Genomic DNA, 22,550 nt, shown 5'->3' with positions numbered 1-22,550 from the left:
CCACAGGGAGGCTACCTCCTTGCAGCCAATGGTCTCCCCAGAAAGCAAAAAATGCTGGCACGTTACTGTCAAAAGGCCCAGAAAAATGGCCTTTAATATACCTTTTATTTGTTTAACTTGGTTGCTTGCCTCCAGTTTGGTGGAGAGCTGTCCTTCACCATTCTCACCATTGGGAAACTTTTGGGATATTATTCCAGAATATTCATTAATTTATCATAATGTAATCTGCACAGTAGTTCATGCTTTTTGGCCAAAAACAATATTTGATGAGAATGGAACTAGCACTGTTCTTCAATCATGCTTGTTGATGCAATGATGGTATCCACATTTGAAAAATGTTCGCCAGTAAGCACTAGAAATTCAATTGATTACTCACCAGAACTTAATTAACAAAAACAATAAAGTCATGTGGATAGTATATTACAAAAGCATGAACTTGGTCAATTCTAAAAAATTTGTAGACATATGAAACATCTCAAAGGAACATGCTTTTTCTAAAATAAGTCAAAACAAGAGCAAACAGTAGTGATTCTTTACTGTTTTTAATGATCTTGAAATAACAGGCTCTTCCCAATAAGACCTGACAAACGAATGAAATTTTAAATAACTACATTAATTAGTCTACAATTGACCTCAGGTGTGCTTAGACATCTGGGTTCATAATTACACATACCAAATTTGTTTCAGATCTCAGACTATCTATAGGCAATGGCTTTGGACATCAATGAGAAAATATGAATATGTATATTCTTTGATAGGCATAACACAACTGATATGCACAGGTTTTGCATAACTGAGTTGATAAAGGTACATGAAAAATTAGGTTATCAAACAGTTTTAAAAAATGGATTCTGTTCTTGCATTTGACTGTTCTCCTTAACCTTGCTCTTCCTTTTTAACTCTGCTTCTATCTTCCACACCATTTCTGCGTGAATTGTTCCATAGGGTTTTTAATACCAGTTTACATAATTGTACTGGACTGAGTTGAGAAAGCACACATTAAGTGTGCAACTCATGCTTGAAAGCATATCAGGGGGAAATTATCATTAAATACTGGCTGTCTGGGGCCAGACTATTATTAAAATATTGCTAAGCCAACCCTTGTCAATTCTGCCCTGAAGTAAGAAATTATCAGGAAGCGCAATAAATCACTTCATTTTCCAATTCTTGTATAGAAATATTTTGTGTTTTCATTGTAGATTGAATCTTTAAATGCATATTCTTTAGTTTCTTCAATTTAATAATATAATGACATGAGACTTGAATGTAACATTTTCAAAAGAGTATGATACTCTTGCTTCACTCATGAATCAAAAATCTTGTTTGTTAACCCACATTTCAATTGGCAGAGTGTAATATTAAAAAGGGGAAAGAAAATAGCTCTGTCTGAAAAGAACCAATGTTAAAATGAATGCAGTACACACACATAGCCTCCTAGTAGCAATCAAGGTTGCTTTTTCATTTTCAGTCAACTCTGGCCCTCAAAGCATGTAAGCTTCTAAATATTTATAACTGCAATACTTATGAGGGAAGACAGTAATTTGCAGCAGAACCCGCCTGCATACATTGTAAAATGTTCTGTCACCGCGGTAGGGTAGCTTGCCTTCAAGGTTTATGATTTTACGAAGCACACGGGGGTGCTAATGAATTTGTAGCGGACATCTTTAAAATGTGGAATGCTTATAATTTTTTTGTGTAAATTAGTATGGGTCACACTTCAAACTATGCTGCATTAAAAGAGAAACCACAATGATGATGACAGTTAAAGTAACTAGAAGAGAGCACAATTTGTCATTGCCATTGTGTAGCAACACCATGCTGTGATTTCCTCATCAGCCTCTTTCTCTATGTTCTTAACCCCTTAGGGAAGTGCATGAATATAGGTGTGGACAGAACAAGATGACATATTTCTCAAAAATGAACTAAGCTTTGACTATGTTGAGGTCACAACATAAAATCTTATATTCCACACCATCCTTAAAAATTGCTTTAAAAAAATATCAATGCCACATTCCCACCCAGGGCAGGTTGTTCAAAGTGACACAGTGGGACATGTCGCATGTGTCAAGTACCGAAGGCTGAAGTACAAAGCAATTTCTGCAGCAGGAAAGTGTTCTTTTAAAGGAAGGTAGCCATGGCAAATTCAAATGGTCTCTTGATACTGTCACTGAAGAGTAATGACTTGCACTGAGCTGTATGAGAAGCTAATGTTGTGTGACTGCACCACCCTTCTCAACCTACAACCCCTGCTGAAGCAGCTGATTCCATTTTTAGTCAAAAACCTGCAAGTTTTGAATTTCAAATGTGCATGCCATCCACTTAAGATGAATTTTAATTAATGCTATGAAACCAATGCATTAAATTTAACTTGGTCCATTCAAAGCAGAGTAACTGCCACTGGAATAAAATAATTTGATCTAATTCTCTGTGAAATAGGAACATACATCCAAATGCATGCATTAGATACAATTATAACATGCACTCCACAAAAATTAGTTTTTCAAAGGAAGCCTTAATTTTATTATTTAATCCAGGCTCAAGCTTCATCTTTTAGAAATGTATGTTATGTTCTAATGTTTAATCTGCATTAAAACAATCCATTAAAATGAACTAAGTATCAATATTTGACTTTTTTATATTTAGCCACTAAATTCACATCATGTGCCAAAAAATTAACATGCCTAATAAGAAGGATTTCCTCCTTATAAGATTAAAAAATGAATTGAAAAAAGGATTGCATTTTGCTGTGGATGGTACAGAAAATTGGCGCAAAGAAACTACACTTACTCTGTATTTTAATATATTTTAAGTTGTGGTTGATATTGAACTACATATATCTAATATCTAATTGTATTTGTTTTTATGAAGCTAGCATAATCACCTGAATATTTTCAGCTGAATATTTTCAATGCAAAGGAAAAGAGATAGTGAAGATAACCAGTGCCATCATTAGAGGCTTTGTGACCATGATTGAATAAAATGTACTTTCCTACTTTTTTTGCATGCATGTTAAGAGAAAGTCAGCTGTGTAATTTACTTTGATTTAGTTTTAAAAATTGAATTTTCTTATTTCTAACATTAAATGTTGATTGGGCTATTGACTCTAATCTTATTTTTATAATAAATTATAAAGCATTATAGGAGATCTGTTGCCATTATTTCACTGAACAATAACTCAGTTGTCGCTCAATAATGTGCCTGTTAATGTCGAAACGCTTCATTTAAAATAATGCATTCATTACACTAGATCTATGAAATAACTTCAAGAACTTAAAACATTTAATTTCTAAACATATAGGAATATATAAGCAATTGTTTTTTAATTCCACTGCCACATAAATGTACTTTGCAAAGATCTGCCTGTTTTACTGTAAGAGTAAATCGAGTATCTTATAATGAGGTAAAAAACTGCATACATCGTGAAACCTATGTATCATGACAGTGGTATAACTAAGATTTGTGAGTTAGAATAGAGGAAAAAAGAAATAACACAATCATTGTGGCATATTAAACAGGGACACCGTACTGAAAATACTTTTATGAACAGACCAGTAATGTCCCTGGGAATTCCTGGACATATTGTGACAAATGAAAAATTGCAACCTTGTCATTGTTGTTGACTAAAAATGAGTGTTTCGGATCTTTTGAGGGCTTACCTGTATGTGATAGTCTCACATTGAATAATTTTGGGCTGCAAAAATACCTCAGCTTAAAAGGATTGAGATAAATGGAAAGTACAGAAGTCAATTGCCTCCCTCTGACTTCACTGTCCCAACAGCTCTTACATTCCTGTTTGTTTGCTCAATTTGAATGGCTTCCTGTACTATGATTATAGTCAGTTAATTCATCCAACCTGCAGCCTTGGCTTTCATCCACATAAGCTGCAAAAACCTCAAACCCATTGGAAAATTACAAAGGTCTAAGGCAGATCCACTTCAACATTTGTAGATACATCCTCCTATCCTTGACCTTAGACCATTTAGAAGAACCTAGCCTAATACGTATGACTGAAACTTGGAACAAAGTATCCACAAAATGTTTCCCCTCCCTGATATAATAAAGGTCAGATTCTAGTTCATTAACTCTGAGCCAAAGTTCCTTGGACCCTATTACTAACTGCAATGTGCTTGCCAAGGATCATACTGGAATCAAGGGCACCCACATCCAGCAGCTGCAACACATCATCTGTCCTGCTAACTTTATTTTATTTTAATAAATTAATTATTTAACATTTTTAAAATTAATGCCTCTACTTGCACTAGTAACTCCAGTATTCATTGTATTCTTGTAATTTCAATTAATGTTCAACTTACTCTGACTAAAATTCACGGATAATTAGAAAATGGTGAATATAATGCTGCCAGTAACTGTCAATATTATACCAGTGGATCCTTCCAGGTGGGAATAGCTGACATAACCAAAATATCATGGTTGGCCTTTCTGGAAGGTGACAGAGGCTCTGTACAGAAGAAAGGGAAAGTTTACTGTCTTCTCTTTTATGAGAGAGAAGTAGACAGATTAAGCACATGCACTTTGCCAATCTAGCAAGATTCCCAATAGTTCAGAGAGCAATCAACTGCATGTACATGGCACTTCAGACCCCATGTATCAGAGTATATGTACTGCAACCAGAAGGGCTCCACTCCTTGGATGACCAGTCAATGTGCAACCATAACTAAACAGCTTGCTAGTGAAAGTCCATTATCCTTGTAGTTAGTGCGCCAGTCAGCAGTAGTCTATATCTTCAGACCACAGCAAAGAACCAGGATATTAGATTCTACTCCATACCTCCCCAGGACTCGCCTGCACCACCAAACTATGCAAGGACAGTGTGCCAACATATGAAAGTCGTGCTGCAACCAAGAATGTCATGGAGCAAACCATCTGTGTCATGAAGAAATAGTTCCCCTGATTGGGACGCTTGCACTAGTAACTCCAGTATTCATTGGCGCAATCTCTCCAAGTTTCTGGTAGTTTGCTGCATACTCCACATCCAGGAAGATTTAAACATTGCCATGGGCCCTTCTAAGGGCATCTTGGGACAAGAAAGAAGAAAGAAAAAGCAAAGAGGGGGAAGGGAGGAGGCATGCAGGCCTACTTCACTCTGGACAAGTGTTCTATGAGCAGGTATTCAAATTCCTGTTCCCCTCACATTTCATATCTACATTATCACTGCCTCTCAAGTTCCCACCTTTTGATCCATCTACTACCTATAAGAGTGTTCTTGCTAAAAATTCAGTATCAACGACATATCATTTCGAAACGATTTTATTAACGATTTTATTGAAAAACACATAAAATGAAACTATCAACCTTTAGCATTCCCTTAGTGTCTGCCTTGAGGCTTGATAAGCATATCTCAGTATTTCTACACAGTGTTAGCTCCAAAAGTCGCAGAACGGCTGTTTAAAGAATTCTAATGTGACCTCGGAGACTGCAGATAAACTTGCAGGGTGGCCTCAAGCAGTTCTGAGCCTGAGGATCTGGCTTCAGAAACATGCTTTGGCACAGGTGGTAGTAGTCGTTGCTGGCTGGCTGAGAGGCTTCAGTTGGGACACTGGCAGAATTACAATGGTGGGGTATGAATGATGCCACTTTGCGAAAGGACAGTAGTTTCATAAACTATGAATGGAATGGCAGACGATATTTCAGAAATCCAAGTAATCTTCTGGTTTGACTACTATGTTAGTCTGCTTGCAAACTTAAGCAATGGCATATGCAGTCAGGGTGACAGCAGCTTGAGCCCGTGTGGTTCCAAACATAGCATACATAGCAACTAACATACCACAGCACTGAGCCATCAGGTGGACTCTGTGTGTGTTGCAATGGAAGCTGAGAGATCAGTAACAAGATGCCACATTTTGTTGCATCAATAAGTGCTAACAGGGACTTTGCTACCTTTTCTAGGCAGAAATGATGGGCTCCAAGTTCGGCATGAAATTGTGTGCCAGGTTGCAGTTGGACTCTGATGCTCTCCAAAAGACTCTGTGACATCCTCGCTAATCCACAAACAATCACAGTGTCCACGTCCATTTCCTGTTTATTCTCTCACTGAAGTCCTCATTTGGATCCTCTTCAGCAGAAGCCTTCTACAATGGTGTCCTTGGGTGAACTGGAATATGTGCCATCTTGTTGCAATCCATATGCTTGGTTACTCATCACATGCTGACTCTGACTTTATGTACTCTATACTATATGGAATGCTAAACCCCGAACAGGTGAGAGTTGCAGTTCAAGTGAAACGTTATAATATTTTCATAAATGCGCCAATGTTGATTGCATTCTTCACAATGAAGTTGCACTGGCTGGCAAGGAGCAGTGGGACTAGGGTCATGGCTGGGATCCAAGATGTCCTGCTATAGGAAGAACATTGTGAAAATTGAAAGGGTTCAGAAAAGATATACAAGGATGTTGCCAGAAGTTGGAGGGTTTGAGTTATAGGGAGAGGCTGAATAGGATGGAACTATTTTCTCTGCAGAGTCAGAGCTTGGGGGTTGGCTTTATAGAAGTTTATAAAATCATGAGGGGCATAAATAGGGTGAATGGTCAGGGTCTTTTCCCTGAGGTAGGGGAGTCCAAAACTGGAGGGCACAGGTTTAAGTGGAGAGGGGTAAGATTTAAAATGGATCTAAGGGGCAACTTTTTCATGCAGAGTGTGGTGTGTGCATGGAATGAGCTGCAGAGGAAGTGGTGGAGGTTGGTACAATTACAACATTTAAAAAGCGTCTGGATGGATGAATAGGAAGGAGGGTTTTGAGGGAGATGGGCCAACCCTAGATTAATTTAGGATACCTGATTAGCATGGATGAGTTGAACCAAAGGGTCTGTTTCCATGCTGTACAGCACTATAACCAACATTTACAACAAGGGGTCTGACAGCCCCATTTGAATGTAAGATCCAGGCCAATATGTTTGGCTGATATGCTGCCATAGCTGACTGGCTGGAGATGCAGGAGAGCTGAGACAGGTATCTGTGAGGCTGGTAGCACTGACGAGTGTGTGCTGATGAAGCTATTTGAATGTTAGGTATGAAACTCGGTAGATGATGAGTGAATGATCTAGTGCACAAGAGCCATGAAAGGCTGCTTGTCTAATGTCCATGATCAAACCATTTGTAGCTTACACGTCATGACAGAAAGCAGGATGAAGGTGAATAGATTTAGAGTAAATGGATATTGTAGACATATAATTATACTGAATGTTCTCAGCAATGTCAGATGCAATAACCTCAGTCATAGCAGGGACTGGTGATGCTGAACATTCTGTCCACCAAAGAGTTCAAGAAGTACAGGCTACTTGTCCCCAGCGGTTGTCTGTGATTATATGTGACCTTGCCATGCAACAGAGAGTGAAGCATGTTAATCAATATGTCACAAGAGACTGCATTTTACACTCCCCTGGAGGCAAGTTGGCAGGCTGGGTACAATGCTAATGAATGCCATTCCTAACACTTACACATTTGCACCCTGCTGTAATTTTACCTGCAGTGGGGGAGATGCCTACTGTTCAACTGATGCCTTTAAGAAACCAATTAATCTTCCTGCCGTCACTGCAATTTTGCTTGTGATAGCTAGAGGTTAAAACCAACTGCAAAGCAGTGCAGCTTTTATTGCTTGGACAGGCAGTGACAAAAGTGTCAGGGGGCGAGAATCCATTATGGCCCATCAAAGGCCTCTTGATAACTATCCTCCGCATTTACTTCCTTTCCTGCTCTGTGCACCCTGTATCCTTCCCACCTACCTTATCCTAACCTACTATGCTGGCACTTGAGATTCTGACCGTCCCCACTTACCCTGGTGTCTGGTGTCTGTGACAATCATTGCTTGGGATTGGTTGCAGTCATGCCTCTGACCACCAATCCCGATGACGTTTCAAGTACAAGACAGCAGTTAGCTGGCAGTTCACATAGGCAGGACCTTCTCCACCATCCATTAAGTAACTGCAGGGCAAGTTGCCAGAGTGGGGCAGACTCAACCCCGACATTGACACCAAGGGGTCTGGCAGCCCCATTTGAATGTAAAATCCCGGTCAATACATTTGGCTGATGTGCCTGCCATCGCTGACTGGCTGGACATGTGGGAGAGCTGAGAGAGGTGTCTGTGAGGCTGGTAGCACTGACGAGTGCGTCGACGAGGCTATTTCAATGTTAGGTATGAATCTTGTTTGATGATGAGCGAATGATCTGGTGCACAAGTACCATGAGGCTACTTGTCTGGTGATAAGGAGAAGTTATTGGAAGATTTATTAACTGATCTTGACCATCATGACAGATAGTTTAATTTTTTCCAGCTCTATAACCAAATTCTTGTAGTCAGGCTCTGAGAAATGATCATTGCAGCCAATTGTTCCCTTTCTCTTTTCTAGGTTAAATTACTGAGCAAATTGTGGCAATGGATTTCAATTTAAGAAAATGTGAAACCATAGACTTTGAGCCTACACACTCAGTGGAAATTCAAAGGGACTGGTGAGTCCATATATATAGATCATTAGACAGTTATGAACAGGTATGAGAAAAGAGAACAGAAATCTGGTCTTGATATCTAACAGGCTAGCACATGAACAGGTCGAAGCCTGTCCTACAAAGCCATAGTTAGATCACATCTGGATTGCCATGTTCTGGGTATCACATCTTCTGAAAAATATAGTGGTCTTGGAGAGAGTGCTGAAAGTTTACCAGAATGATGCACAGTCTCACAATGTTACATTACAAAGGAGAGATTGTATGAATTTAGGGTTGTATTCTCTGGAATTCATGCGGTTAAGGGAATTTGATTAATGTTTTTGAAATACCAAGTGGAACAAATTGTGTAGATAAAGGTAAACTATTTCTCTTGGTTCAGGAGTCTAGGACTCAGCAGCATTGCCTTAAAATGAAAGGTCAGAGGAGAAATTTAGAAGTGCTTGTACATGCAAAAGGTGGTAAACATTTGAAACTCTCTTTTGCAAAGTGCAATTGATACTTGATAAATTGTTAATTTTAAATCTAAGACTGATAGCCTTTAGCTGTTCAAAAGTATTAAGGGATTTGGAGTAAAGGCAGGTACATGTCATTAGAAGTCTCAGGATTTCAGTGAACGATGAAATAGGCTCAAGGAGCTAAATGGCCTACTTCTGTCTAAATGTTTCCAATGATCTTCCTTCACAGTGTGTGCCTTGAGAGTCTGATGGACCCATGTAGAACGTAGCATTTGTGCTCCTTTCAACCTCGATCATATGCATTTTGAAGACCAAAACTCTGTTGCCCTAATGCCACTCATCTTCCTACAAGTAAAATATTCCCAAAGTTGTTTCAGCGGTTGCAGTAACCTGAGTACAGTTCCTTTTAAGAGGAGCAGGCAAGCTTGAAGAAATGCAGACTAGCTGCATATCATACCTGTACTGCAAGCCACTGGGCTCATTCTGAGCATGCAGCTAGTCAGTGATGCGTATTGTGTTGTTCTGTACACCAGTATCATAGTTAATGAGCAAGTAATGTGAAATTTACTTGTCTCATCGAGACGTGGTGCAGGGAAATTGTGCATCATAATCCTCGTGCTAGGAATTGTGCCAAATTGAACTGTAGTCATTCTAATCTTATGTACTACATTTGTACCTAAATAGACACATGAAATTTCTTATAAAACAAAACCAAAGTACTGATATTATGCATTTTTATCATTTTCATCTCCCATGATAGAGATCACTAATCAAAAATTAGTGCTTATAAATAGATAGCAATGACACCAAGGCATATGAGGATAATATGGGAAAACGGCATTGAGATGGATGGTCAGCCATGATCAAGAATGGAATGCAGGTTTGAGATGAATGGCAAACTCCTGCTCCAATGTTTATGTTGAGGAATATTATGGCATTTCATGATAAGCTCTTGAAATAAGTAATGATTCATTAACTTGTGTAATGGAGATGCATTGGAGCATTATAGGAAAAATCTTAAAGTTTTAAACATACCTTCTTGAACATCTTTGGGTATTTAGAATCAATGGTGCATATAGTCTGACTGCAAAACAAGTTAACCCAAATTCTCATGACTATTCAAATCCTCACCTTGGTTTCTGGTTAAGGGTATTTAATTCCAATTCAACTCCCATGTGTGTGGTGATTGTCAACTATAAGTTAAATTTATTTCATTAAATTAATTTTCATAAACTGCAGTCATGTTTATTGTGCTGAGAAGTAAAGTAAATTCAATGCAGAATATCACAAACAGCATAGAAATAGAAGAAAATTAGCAATGTCTGATTGAAATTTAAAAATGCATAAAACTTGCGTCCAATCCTCAGTTTTCTACTGAATTCCCCAAACCCAAACTCAAATAAATCACAAATGGGATTTACTCACCACTGCTTCCAATTTATATAAAAATATCATGCAATTTCATATATCCTGCTGCAAACAGCTTTTAAAGGCACATTTCAAAATGGAAAATGTAACCTTATGTCCTTGACTCCATCAAAACCTACAAAATGTAAAAATCTAGAAAAAAAGAGATATTGTTGTGCTGCCTAACAAGGATCCTTTCTGCAACTGTTTTTACTTAAATCTGTTAGGGCTTCATAAATATTACCATGTACTGTATGCAGCTGTCTGTAATAGGCACAAAAGGGTTAAAAGAATTCTAAGGTTCACAAAATTTAGTCAGATAGATAATTTCTTAGAAAAGGATTATATTGAATTACTGATTCCAACTTCAGCGGGAGTAAGTAAAAATTAAGAACAATTATACAAATAACTCAGAGTAGTGACCGTATCATGGCTTGAAAATGCAGGTGGTACAAGTAATGAAATAGCACAAATACAATCTGGTGTAGATTTTCTTCATATCACAGGCAACACACACCAGAATCAATGTGCTAATAGGATCTGTTACAATGCTTTAAGCAGTAGGAAAAATGTCAACAAATATTATCCAACTTAAATGGATAGATATATCCAAAACTCAAACATTATGGTAAATAAAATGTCACTAAGTTCTGTGCAAAAAGTGACTAAATAGATTCTGAGGATGACAGAGCATACCAAATTAACATAATTTCATTTTACATTAGTTTAAGTGAACTAGAAAAACTATATTTATACAGTGTCTTTGAAATAATGAAACATACTACAATCCTTCAAAATAGTATTGTCAAACAAAGTGTGACATCAAGCCATGGAAGGAGATATTTGTTCATATGACCAAAAGCTTGGTCAAAGAGATATGTTTTATGGATATCGAAGAAAAGGGAGGTATAGAAGCATGGGTGGAGGAAGGGTATTCCAGATCTTGATGTTCTAGGCAACTGAAGGCACAGCACAAATGTGCAAGTGATTAACATCAGGAATGCACAAGAGTTCAGAGTTAGAGGAGGACAGATGTCTCGTAGGGTTGCAAGGTTGAAAGAGAGTTTAGAGATGGAGAATGGTGAAGAGTTGACAACAAGAATTAAATTTTAAAAATCAATACCAAGTGTGAATGTAAGTCAGTAAACAAAGGGTAAGACACAAACAGCTGAGCTTTGGAGGCCTCAAGTTAATGAACTGTGGGAGATCACTCAAGAGTGCATTTGAATATTCAATCCTGGAGAAAACAAAAGAATAAATGAGCCTTTCAACAATAAAGATACGAGAAAAAGGGCAAAGTTAAGTGATATTACGTACAAGGTGTTATATGGCTATAGGAGGGAAGGCATCAAATTTCTGAGGCATTAGGAGAGGTTCTAGAGCAGGTGGAACCTGTGCAAGGTGGGCAGGCCACATCTTAGCAGTGATATGTTAAAATGTTGTGCAATATATTACTAGGGTGGCATGGTGGTTCAGTGGTTAGCACTGCTGCCTCACAGTGCCAGGGACATGGGTTTGATTCCAGCCTTGGCTGACTGTCGATGTGGAGTGGGCACATTCTCCTCGTGTCTGCGTGGGTTTCTTCTGGGTGCTCCAGTTTCCTCCCACAATCCAAAGATGTACAGGTTAGGTGAATTGGCCACGCTAAATTGCCCACAGTGTTCAGAGATGTGTTAGTTAGGATAAATGGATACTCTTCAGAGGGTTGGTGTGGACTTGTTGGGCTGAAGACCTGTTTCCACACGAGGGATTCTATGATCTATATATTGAGGCCTGGTATCGATGGAGGGAGCGAGGGGTCCAGTGACCCTCCTTCAGAACAATTTTGGAGAAAGGTCACTGGACTTGAAACATTAACTCTGCTTTCTCTCCACAGATATTGTCAGACCTGCTGAGTTTCTCCAGCAATTTCTGTTGTTATATAAGAACTTCAGAACTAGGAGTAGCAATACGGAACTCAGTGTCTCATGCCTTCTCCACCATTTAATATGATCAATGTTGATCTCATCTCGGTCTCATTATTTTTCTGCTGGTTTCCCATAATCCTTTAACCCTTCACTGATTAAAAATCAATCTATCTCCCTCTTACGGTTATTCAGTATCTGGCATCCATCTGAATCTGGAGTGGAGTTCCACATATTGATGATACTTTTAGAGGAGTAATTCCTCTTCATCTGTGTTTTAAATCGTTCACGACTTCACCTAAAGCTATGACCTCTCATTCCACCTGCTCTATCTTTACTTTGTTCATCTACTTTATCACCTGATTAGATTCCCTACAGTATGGAAACAGACCCTTCAGCCCAACAAGTCCACACCGACCCTCCGAAGTGTAACCCACCCAGACCCATTCCCCTATCCTATATTTACCCCTGTCAAAGCATCTAATACAATGGGCAATTTAGCATTACCAATTCACCTGACCTGCACATTTTTGGATTGTGGGAGGAAACTGGAGCACCCACGCAGACACATGGAGAATGTGTAAACTCCACAGACAGTCACTCGAGGCAGGAATTGAACCCAGGTCCCTGGAGCTGTGAGGCAGCAGTGCTATCCACTGAGCCACCGTGCCACACATGCTAACCACTGAGCCACCATGCTGCCCAAATCCCAAATTATATACCTCAAATTAGATCTCCTCTCATTCTTCGAAACTGTAGAGAGTATAAGACTAAACTTCTCAATCTACCCTCGAAAGACAAGCCTTTCATTTCTGGAATTAATCTTATAAACCTTAGCTGAACTGCCTCCAATGCAATTACCTCCTTAGTAGGTGAAGTCAGAGTAAGGAAGAAAAAAATTAAGTCTAAATCAGGATTATTGTGCATGTATAGTATAGTAGAAGTAGATTAGAAGGGAAACAGGTCCTTCGGACCAACAAGTCTACACCGACCCTCCGAAGAGCAACCCACCCAGACCCATTCCTCTACACCTAACACTACAGGCAATTTAGCATGGCCAATTCACCTGACCTGCACATTTTTGGACTGTGGGAAGAAACCGGAGCACCCGGAGGAAACCCACACAGACACGGGGAGGATGTGCAAACTCCACACAGACAGCCCGAGGCTGGAATTGAACCTGGGTCTCTGGCGCTGTGAGGCAGCAGTGCTAACCGCTGTGCCACCGTGCCGTATATACAAGGAGAATAGTAAATAAGATTGGGGAGTTACAAAATTGCCCTCTGGAATTTTGATGTTGTGGCAATGACACACAATCAAGTTTTCTAGTCCAGCATGAAAAGATACACTGGTTCTTGGAAATGAGATGGACCAAGTGACAGTTGGGAAACATTTAGGAGACAGTGATATTGTATCATAAGGTTCAGGATGATAGTGGAGAATGACACGTGAGAAAATTAAATTGGCTGACTTCAATGGGATAAGATTGGAACTGGGCAGGTTGACTGGAATTAGAGGTTGGCAAATTGAATTCTGACCATACAAGGTTTCAGCAGAACTCTTGTCAGCTGTTAGCAGAAACTACTGAGAACTCGAAAGAAAACTAATTAACTTCTATAGAACCAACTACCTTAATTATAGCAATCACATGCTTAAACTATAGCAATCATTTGCAGATATATTCTATTTTGTGCAAAAAGCACCCAATATATAGGCAGTCAGTCAATGTGACATTTTATAAATTTCTACTTTGGAAATAAAACCAATCTAACTCCACGTTAAGACACAGACGAACTCTAAACAAGATCTCAAACCTAAAATGCATTTTGGGTGTAGGTTTGCTTGCTGAGCTGAAAGGTTCATTTCCAGACATTTTGTTACCCTACTAGGTAACATCTTCAGTGGTCGTTGAAAATGTTGAAAGTGTTTGTTACAGTCCTTACACGGTATTTTGTAAATGACATCAGCAAGGTCTATAACAAACACTACATTGGACAAACTGGCAGAAAACTAGCCACCAGGATACATGAACACCAACTAGCTACAAAAAGACATGACCCTCTCTCACTAGTATCCTCACGTACAGATGAGGAAGAACACCAATTCGACTGGGACAACACATCCATCCCAATACAAGCCAAACAAAGACACGCACGAGAATTCCTAGAAGCATGGCATTCCAACCGGAACTCTATCAACAAACACATCAAGTTAGACTCCATCTACAATCCCCTGAGAAAAAGAACAGGACGTGACTTCACCACAGGAAATAACATCACCAACACAAAGAAACCCAAACATATAAATAGAAAGCAGGAATTTTCAGCATTGTTTTGCCTGAGACCCACTGAAGATGTTACCTAGTAAGGTAATGAAATGTCTGGAAATGAACCTTTCAGCTAAGTGAGCAAACCTACATCCAAAACCTCAAACTGAGCTGGAAATCTTCTCAAAACTCACTAAAATGCATTGTCTGATCTGTGACGTCACCTCTTTTATACTGATAAAACCTTAAGTATTTCAGGGTAATGACTTGAAAGAAACTTTGGGATTTGCATGTTAGTTAATCGAAACCTGCACCTCCATTCCAACTGATTAAAGATTTAACAGCCATCTTAGGTGTGTTCAATTAATTCGCATCAGTTATATGACCCTTTAATCTTTTGCTTATAAATTCTGTGTCTAAGGTCTCCCTCTCTCATTAGAACCTGAAGAAGGAGTGAGGCTCTGAAAGCCTGTGTTTTCAAATAAATCTGTTAGAATATAACCTTGCGTCATGTGATTTTTGACTTTGATATTATTACTGGAGAAAAGTTATATCTAATCTTTTGAGTGTAGTTGCTTTGAGAATTACAACATATTTGTTTTGGTTCTTTTGAAATTATTCAGATTCCACCTTGAAGAGAAACTTCTAAATGCCTGAAAATGCCTTGATTCAAATAAATTTGATTATTTTATATACTAGAAAGGTTAACAGATATACTGGATTTCAAACACGGAGCTGCTCAACTATAGAAAGGAGCTGTAACCAAACACTTACATATGTATCTTTTAAACCGCTGTTGGGACCAAGTCGAACTTCTTCCAAGTCTTTCTTCAGTTGGGTAAAAGCCTCCTCTGATCGCCATAGCTGGAGAGGAAATCAACAGAACTGATTATAAGTTTTAAAGATTTAAAAGAAGATATATGAAGTATTATCTTAAATAAAGAGAAAAAACATTCTCATTGGTGTTTAATTGAAATTATTCCAAATTAGGAATCAATACTATATTAGAAAACAGTTTTATTATTGTATTTGGATTTGATCACCAACATGACTGTTCACTTGATTTTTAATTAAGAACGAGGTCACTGATTCCTCTAAAAACAGCAGCCTCATTTTTGGAACCTCCTGAAAGGTTTCATCTAGTGGCCAATCTGAACAACCTTGTCGGATTAGTTCAAAGTGACAGAAAACCTGCATTTGTAGACAAGTATGATTATGATATTTTACTGATTATTGAATTCAGAACAGTCAAACCCTAAGCAGCCAACTTTCATATCAGTGATCTTTTGCAAATAAAGAGAAATTACCTACAATGTAAAGAGGTCTCCCAAATGTAAAAACATAATGCATTCATTTTCAAACACAGGAAACAAAATCTTTGGTACCCTATTTCTTAATTCATTGTGTGTTCCTTATCAAAAGGCTTGCTAATTCTGTTACTCTATGATCTGTTTTCCTACCATCTTTAACAGGAGTGGCTGAAGATTGCTGTTGCTCACTTTTAAAGGTGACTATGGCCTAAAACTGTTCAATCCTGTGGTCATGGTAGCCTTCCCAAGGCAGGGCAGAGCTTTGGTTCCAGACTACTGTGCCCCAATCATTTATGTTTCCATCAAGATTCACAGTTGCTTAAGGTCATTAATTAAGCCATCTTCAGTCTTTACCAGTGAAAATTAGCAGAGGAAAAGTGAATTAAGGTGATTAGCAAAAGATCCATGGGAACATGAGGAATACTTTAGACAGTGGGAGGTTCAGATATAGAATGTACTGTCTGACAGTGTAGTGGAGGCAAATTCAAGCATCGTTTTTAAAAAGAAGTTGGATATAAACACCTGAAGAGAAAATATTTGCAGAGCCTGGAATTAACTGTGTACTTTGGCTGAAAGTTAACATGGAAATAAAGGGAGGATAAACAGAAATTGCTGGAGAAACTCAGCAGGTCTGGCAGCGCCTGTGGGGAGAAAACAGAGTTAATGTTTTGAGTCCATAACTCTTCATTGGAACTGTTCTGGTGAAGAGCCATGGACTCGAAACATCAACTTTGTTTTCTCCCCTCAGATGCTCCCAGACCTGCTGAGTTTTTCCAGCAATGTCTGCTTTTATGTCAGACCTCCAACACACACAGTTCTTTATTTTATTATCGAAATGAAGGGTCAAGCTGCATCCATCTGTGCTGTAATCACTTTACGGTTCTTGAATTACAAGAATAGCCTGCTTAGGACAGGGCTTCCTAAACTGTTGCTTGCAACCCCCATTGGGGTTGCCAGCTAAAATTTTGAGGTTAAAACTCCAAGACAGTAATGGCTGGCATGTAACCCCCACTGAATGCTAATAGCTAAACTTATTGTCTAAGTGGAGAGTAATTTCATAGTGAGTTGGTACAAAAGGGTCTGGATATCATTGCGTATGGATTACAGAAAACTAGTATGCATGTACAGCAGGTATTAGAGTCATAGAGTCACAGAGATGTACAGCATGGAAACAGACCCTTCGGCCCAACCCGTCCATGCCGACCAGATATCCCAATCCAATTTACTCCCACCTGCCAGCACCCAGCCCATATCCCTCCAAACCCTTCCTATTCATATACCCATTCAAATGCCTCTTAAACGTCGCAATTGTACCAGCCTCCACCACATCCTCTGGCAGCTCATTCCATACACGTACCACCCTCTGCGTGAAAAAGTTGCTCCTTAGGTCTCTTTTATATCTTTCCCCTCTCACCCAAACCTATGCCCTCTAGTTCTGGACTCCCCGATCCCAGGAAAAAGACTTTGTCTATTTAGCCTATCCATGCCCCTCGTAATTTTGTAGACCTCTATAAGGTCACCCCTCAGCCTCCGATGCTCCAGGGAAAACAGCCCCAGCCTGTTCAGCCTCTCACTGTAGCTCAGATCCTCCAACCCTGGCAACAACCTTGGAAATCTTTTCTGAACCCTTTCAAGTTTCACAACATCTTTCCGATAGGAAGGAGACCAGAATTGCACGCAATATTCCAACAGTGGCCTAACCAATGTCCTGTACAGCCGCAACATGACCTCATAACTCCTGTACCCAATACTCTGACCAATAAAGGAAAGCATACCAGACGCCTTCTTCACTATCCTATCTACCTGCGACGCCACTTTCAAGGAGCTATGAACCTGCACTCCAAGGTCTCTTTGTTCAGCAACGCTCTCTAGGACCTTACCATTAAGTGTATAACTCCTGCTAAGATTTGCGTTCCCAAAATGCAGCACCTTGCATTTAGCTGAATTAAACTCCATCTGCCACTTCTCAGCCCATTGGCCCATCTGGTCCAGATCCTGTTGTAATCTGAGGTAACCCTCTTCGCTGTCCACTACACCTCCAATTTTGGTGTCATCTGCAAACTTACTAATGGTACCTCTTATGCTCGCACCCAAATCATTTATGTCAATGACAAAACGAAGAGGACCCAGCAACAATCCTTGTGGCATTCCACTGCTTACAGGCCTCCAATCTGAAAAACAAACCTCCACCACCACCAAAGTCTTCTGCCTTTGAGCCAGTTTTGTATCCAACTGGCTAGTTCTCCCTTTATTCCAGGAGATCTAACCTTGCTAATCAGTCTCTCATGGGGAACCTTGTCGAATGCCTTACTGAAGTCCATATAGATCACATCTACCGCTCTGCCCTCATCAATCTTCTTTGTTACTTCTTCAAAAAACTCAATCAAGTTTGTGAGATATGGTTTCCCATGCACAAAGCCATGTTGACTATCCCGAATCGGTCTTTGCCTTTCCAAATACATGTACATCCTATCCCTCAGGATTCCCTCCAACAACTTGCCCACCACTGAGGTCAGGCTCACCGGTCTATAGTTCCCTGGCTTGTCTTTACCACCCTTCTTAAACAGTGGCACCACGTTTGCCAACCTCCAGTCTTCGGCACCTCACCTGTGACTATCAATGATACAAATATCTCAGCGAGAGGCCCAGCAATCACTTCTCTAGCTTCCCACAGAGTTCTCGGGTACACCTGATCAGGTCCTGGGGATTTATCACTTTTAACCGTTTCAAGACATCCAGCACTTCCTCCTCTGTAATCTGGGCATTTTGCAAGATGTCACCATCTAGTTCCCTACAGTCTATATCTTCTATATCCTTTTCCACAGTAAATACTGATGCAAAATATTCATTTAGTATCTCCCCCATTTTCTATGGCTCCACATAAAGGCCGCCTTACTGATCTTTGAGGGGCCCTACTGTCTCCCTAGTTACCCTTTAGTCCTTAATATATTTGTAAAAACCCTTTGGATTCTCCTTAATTCTATTTGCCAAAGCTATATCATGTCCCCGTTTGCCCTTCTGATTTCCCTCTTAAGTATACTCCTACTTTCTTTATACTCTTCTAAGGATTCACTTGATCTATCCTGTCTATACCTGACATATGCTTCCTTCTTTTTCTTAACCAAACCCTCAATTCCTTTCGTCATCCAGCATTCCCTATACCTACCAGCCTTCCCTTTCACCCTGACAGGAATATGCTTTCTCAAGGAAAGCAAATGGATTCTTAGCATTTATTGCTAAAGGAATAGAGTATAAAGGTAGGAAAGTGTTGCTGCAACTATACAAGGCATTAGTGAGACTACACCTGGAATACTGCATAAAACTTTGGTCCTCTTATTTGAGGAAGGCTATATTTGCATAGGAAACAGTTCAGAGGAAGTTAACTGGATTGGTTCCAGAGATGAGGGTATGTCTTATGAAGAGAGATTGAGTAATTTGGACTTATACTTTCTAGAGTTTACAAAAATGAGAGAAGATCTAGTTGAGATACATAAAATGCAAAGAGAATTGACACAGTGAACTTAGAGCGGATGTTTCCTCATGTGGGGCAATCTGAATGAGAGGCTGTTAGGATAAGGGATAGCAGATTTATGACAGAGATGTGGAGGGCTTATTTCTCTTAAATGGTCATGATTCTGTGAAATTCACTACCCCAGAATGTGGTGGATGTTGAGACATTAGTAAATTTAAGGAAGAGATAGGCAGATTTTTAATTAGTAATAGGTTGAAAAGTTCTAGGGAACAGGCAGAATAGTGGAGTTGAGGATGAGATAAGGTCCATTGTAAATGCATTAAATGGAGGAGTAGGCTCAAAGGGCTGAACTATCTCCTCCTGCTCCTAGTTCTTATGTTCTTATGAATGTCCCATTTAAGTCATTTCATTTTTTTTTAAACTATGGCCTTGTCCTTGAGGTTACGTTACTGTCTCACAAAATTCCATGGACAAGTATGTGGTTTTCACTCGAAAATTCTATGGACTTAGTAGCTTGCCCTCTCCCATTCCATCCCCACCAATTCTCACAAGTCTCCTACTGTTTCACCTCACTATAGTCTCATCCCATTCTCACACGAATCACAGCAATTTTCAAGCATCACAGTGCAGCAACAATGGGAAGCACTAGCTTAGGAATATTAGAACAGGGAACAACATAAATTGGTGAGGTTTCTAGAAAAGTCGTTAAATCTGTTTTGTAACAGTTTCTGGAATTTTGTTAGAAACATTTATTTGTTGGAGGGCTTTTATTTCAGAAATTTAGCTAAAAAAAAATCGATCTGTAACAGGTCAAGTGAAAAGTGGGGAACAACAGTGACCTTGATGATGACATGATGCTTTATGGGAACCACAGCCCGACTCTGAGTTTGTTGAGCTTTTTGGAGGGATTTCCACAATGATGCAGGTTTTCTCACCATATTTAACAAAGGTCACTTAGCCCCACCTTATTATGTGCCATTCCCAGAACAACCTGCCACTCAGCATATAGCTCAGAATTAATCAGAATCCTTTGCACCGTTGCCAACACAGTCAAGCACTATTAATCTGGATCTACTGGCATAGAGATTGAGGGGAACAGTAAACTTGACAGCCACTGAAGTGCCATCTTTGCTCTGATATGAGGTTGCATCTGGTTTGCAGGAGGTGGTTCAATCAGTCACCTTCTGCTTGTTAAAACACAAGTGCCTCACGAACTGCTCTTAGTCGAGATAGGGTTGGAGTGCTCTCTCAAGACCTATGGTGGGTAGGGTGTTCCATTGACTATCCGCCTTCACCTCCTCCATTTGAAAACTACTTGCCTTTTCTGCTGCCTGAGCACTATTTTCTAAAGCACAAATCCCTCATAATTAAATCAGGTTTTCTCTTAACATAACAATGCCACACCATTCCTTTTAAAATCTTACACATTAGCAATGCTGCTTCAAGAACATTATGAAATACTGTACTTCCATAAACGGTTGTGTCAGTAACAGTAAGTCAACTGTCAATGAGGAGAGATGAACAATCAGGAGAAATGTTTTCACCTAAAGAGTGGTGAGTCTGTTGCATTCTCTGCCACAGAAAACAGTTGACACCAAAACATTGAATGTTTCCAAAAAGGAGTTACATATAGTTCTTAGGGCTAAAGGGACCAAAGGAAATGGGGAGAAATCTGAAAGAAGGTACTGAATTGGATGATCAGCCATGATCACATTGAATGGCAGAGCAGGCTCAAAGGGTCAAATAGTCTACTTCTTTTTTCTTTGTTTCTAGGGTTCTAATTGGATTTCAAACGGTAAATGGATGGATGATCATTTCAATCATGCTAGTTGGTGAAGTGCTGAATCTAGAATTGAGTGTGACTAGGAAAGAAGGTTAACTAGGCTTGCGTGGTTTAATGTGGCAGAATGTTGTATCAAATTGCCCAACTGATGCACAACCTACCCACTCTGCATCAGTCTGGTGCACACATGGCAGGAGCCAGTCAGTTTAAACTGTACAACCTGTGCCAGAGCTGACTGGAAGAGTTCATTATTTCATTTTAAGGGCTTACACAGTACTGGCACCAGTGGGATCATGCAGTCAGATTCCCAAACCCTTGTTTGTAGCTACAAAATCTAAGTGATTAATAGACAGCATTTAGAAAAGTCAGCAGTTTTAATATCAGTTATGCTTTTAAAATGAAAACTCTAATGTGCATCTCTATATATTTTACCATGTCAAATATTTGTTTTGCTTTGCTGTGATGGGAATAAAATATGTGAAAAAAAACGTTTTTATGATCTCGTAAAGAAACAGACACATGAACAATGACGAACTGCTTTTAAAGATAAGTATCATGTGATCCATTAGATAAACAATTTCAGGAGAGGAAGAGCTTATAAACATAAAACAAAAACCATAAATGAGCAAACTGAAGGTTTTTTCAAAACTCTGTGAGAAAGATTTAACAAATCCTAATGAAACAATATTTTCAAAGTAATTTTGTATTGAAGGCCTTATTTAATAATTAAAAAATCATAAATCCTATTTTAAAATTATAAGATGAAAAGACATTTTCTAACTTTCATGAACAAGAATCATACCTCTTGTTTCAAGGCTATGACCTTGCTCTCCAGGTGGTGTATATCCTGAAGCTGATTTAGATTTTCTGAATCTTTTACAGCCATTTCATTATGCAGTTCAGTTATGGTGTCCTGTAAATCTTGAATTTTTTGTTCTTTTTCAATGACCTACAATAATCAGAAACAAGTGACTGGAAGCAAAACTTACTTTAGACAAAATAAAGTCCCTACAACAACTCATTCACCAAACATTAGCAATTGTATGTAGTTGTAAAGAGGATGCAACTAAAGAAAACTCTTTTAATTGTTTCCTTTCATTTCTTGACAGTAGCTAATGTATCTTATATTTTCACAATTAAAGTTTAAGATTTTAAATAATTTAATCTATTTACTACTTTTCTAAATCAGCTCTGACATCCAACAAAAATAACACCTTGCTTTTGATCAGCTATTGCTCCTTGGCTGTTGTCAATCATATCTTTTCATAACGAGTGTGGGTGTGGCTGGCAAGACAACCACTTACTACTCACTTCTAACTGCCCTTGAGAAAGTGTTGAGAACGTATTTTTTCCTGAACCATTGCAATCCATGTAGTGTGAGTACACTCACAGTACTGTTAACTAGGGAGGTCTAAGACTTTCAACCAGAGACAGTAAACAAAAAGCAATAGATTTGCACATCAGGGTGGTGTGAGACTTGGAAGGGATCTTG

General features: G+C 39.1%; 1 protein-coding gene across 7 annotated transcripts in view; it reads right to left on the bottom strand.

Moving 5' to 3' along the window:
- The window catches only part of pmfbp1 (polyamine modulated factor 1 binding protein 1), an 829,187-nt gene that overhangs the window by 508,653 nt on the left and 297,984 nt on the right, over nucleotides 1-22,550 (bottom strand). For 6 of the 7 annotated variants that reach the window (XM_072595986.1, XM_072595983.1, XM_072595987.1 and 3 more), the window contains 2 exons: nucleotides 21,861-22,007; nucleotides 15,268-15,357 (listed from right to left, as the gene is read on the bottom strand). In XM_072595986.1, coding sequence (XP_072452087.1) covers nucleotides 15,268-15,357; nucleotides 21,861-22,007 — 237 coding nt within the window. The remainder of the gene's footprint in view (nucleotides 1-15,267; nucleotides 15,358-21,860; nucleotides 22,008-22,550) is intronic. The other variant, XM_072595985.1, reaches the window with a different exon arrangement.

Source organism: Chiloscyllium punctatum, chromosome 26 (assembly GCF_047496795.1).
Source record: "Chiloscyllium punctatum isolate Juve2018m chromosome 26, sChiPun1.3, whole genome shotgun sequence".
NCBI lineage: Eukaryota > Metazoa > Chordata > Chondrichthyes > Orectolobiformes > Hemiscylliidae > Chiloscyllium > Chiloscyllium punctatum.
Note: the sequence above shows the minus strand (reverse complement) of the source record. Positions and strands in the feature narration are given on the sequence as shown.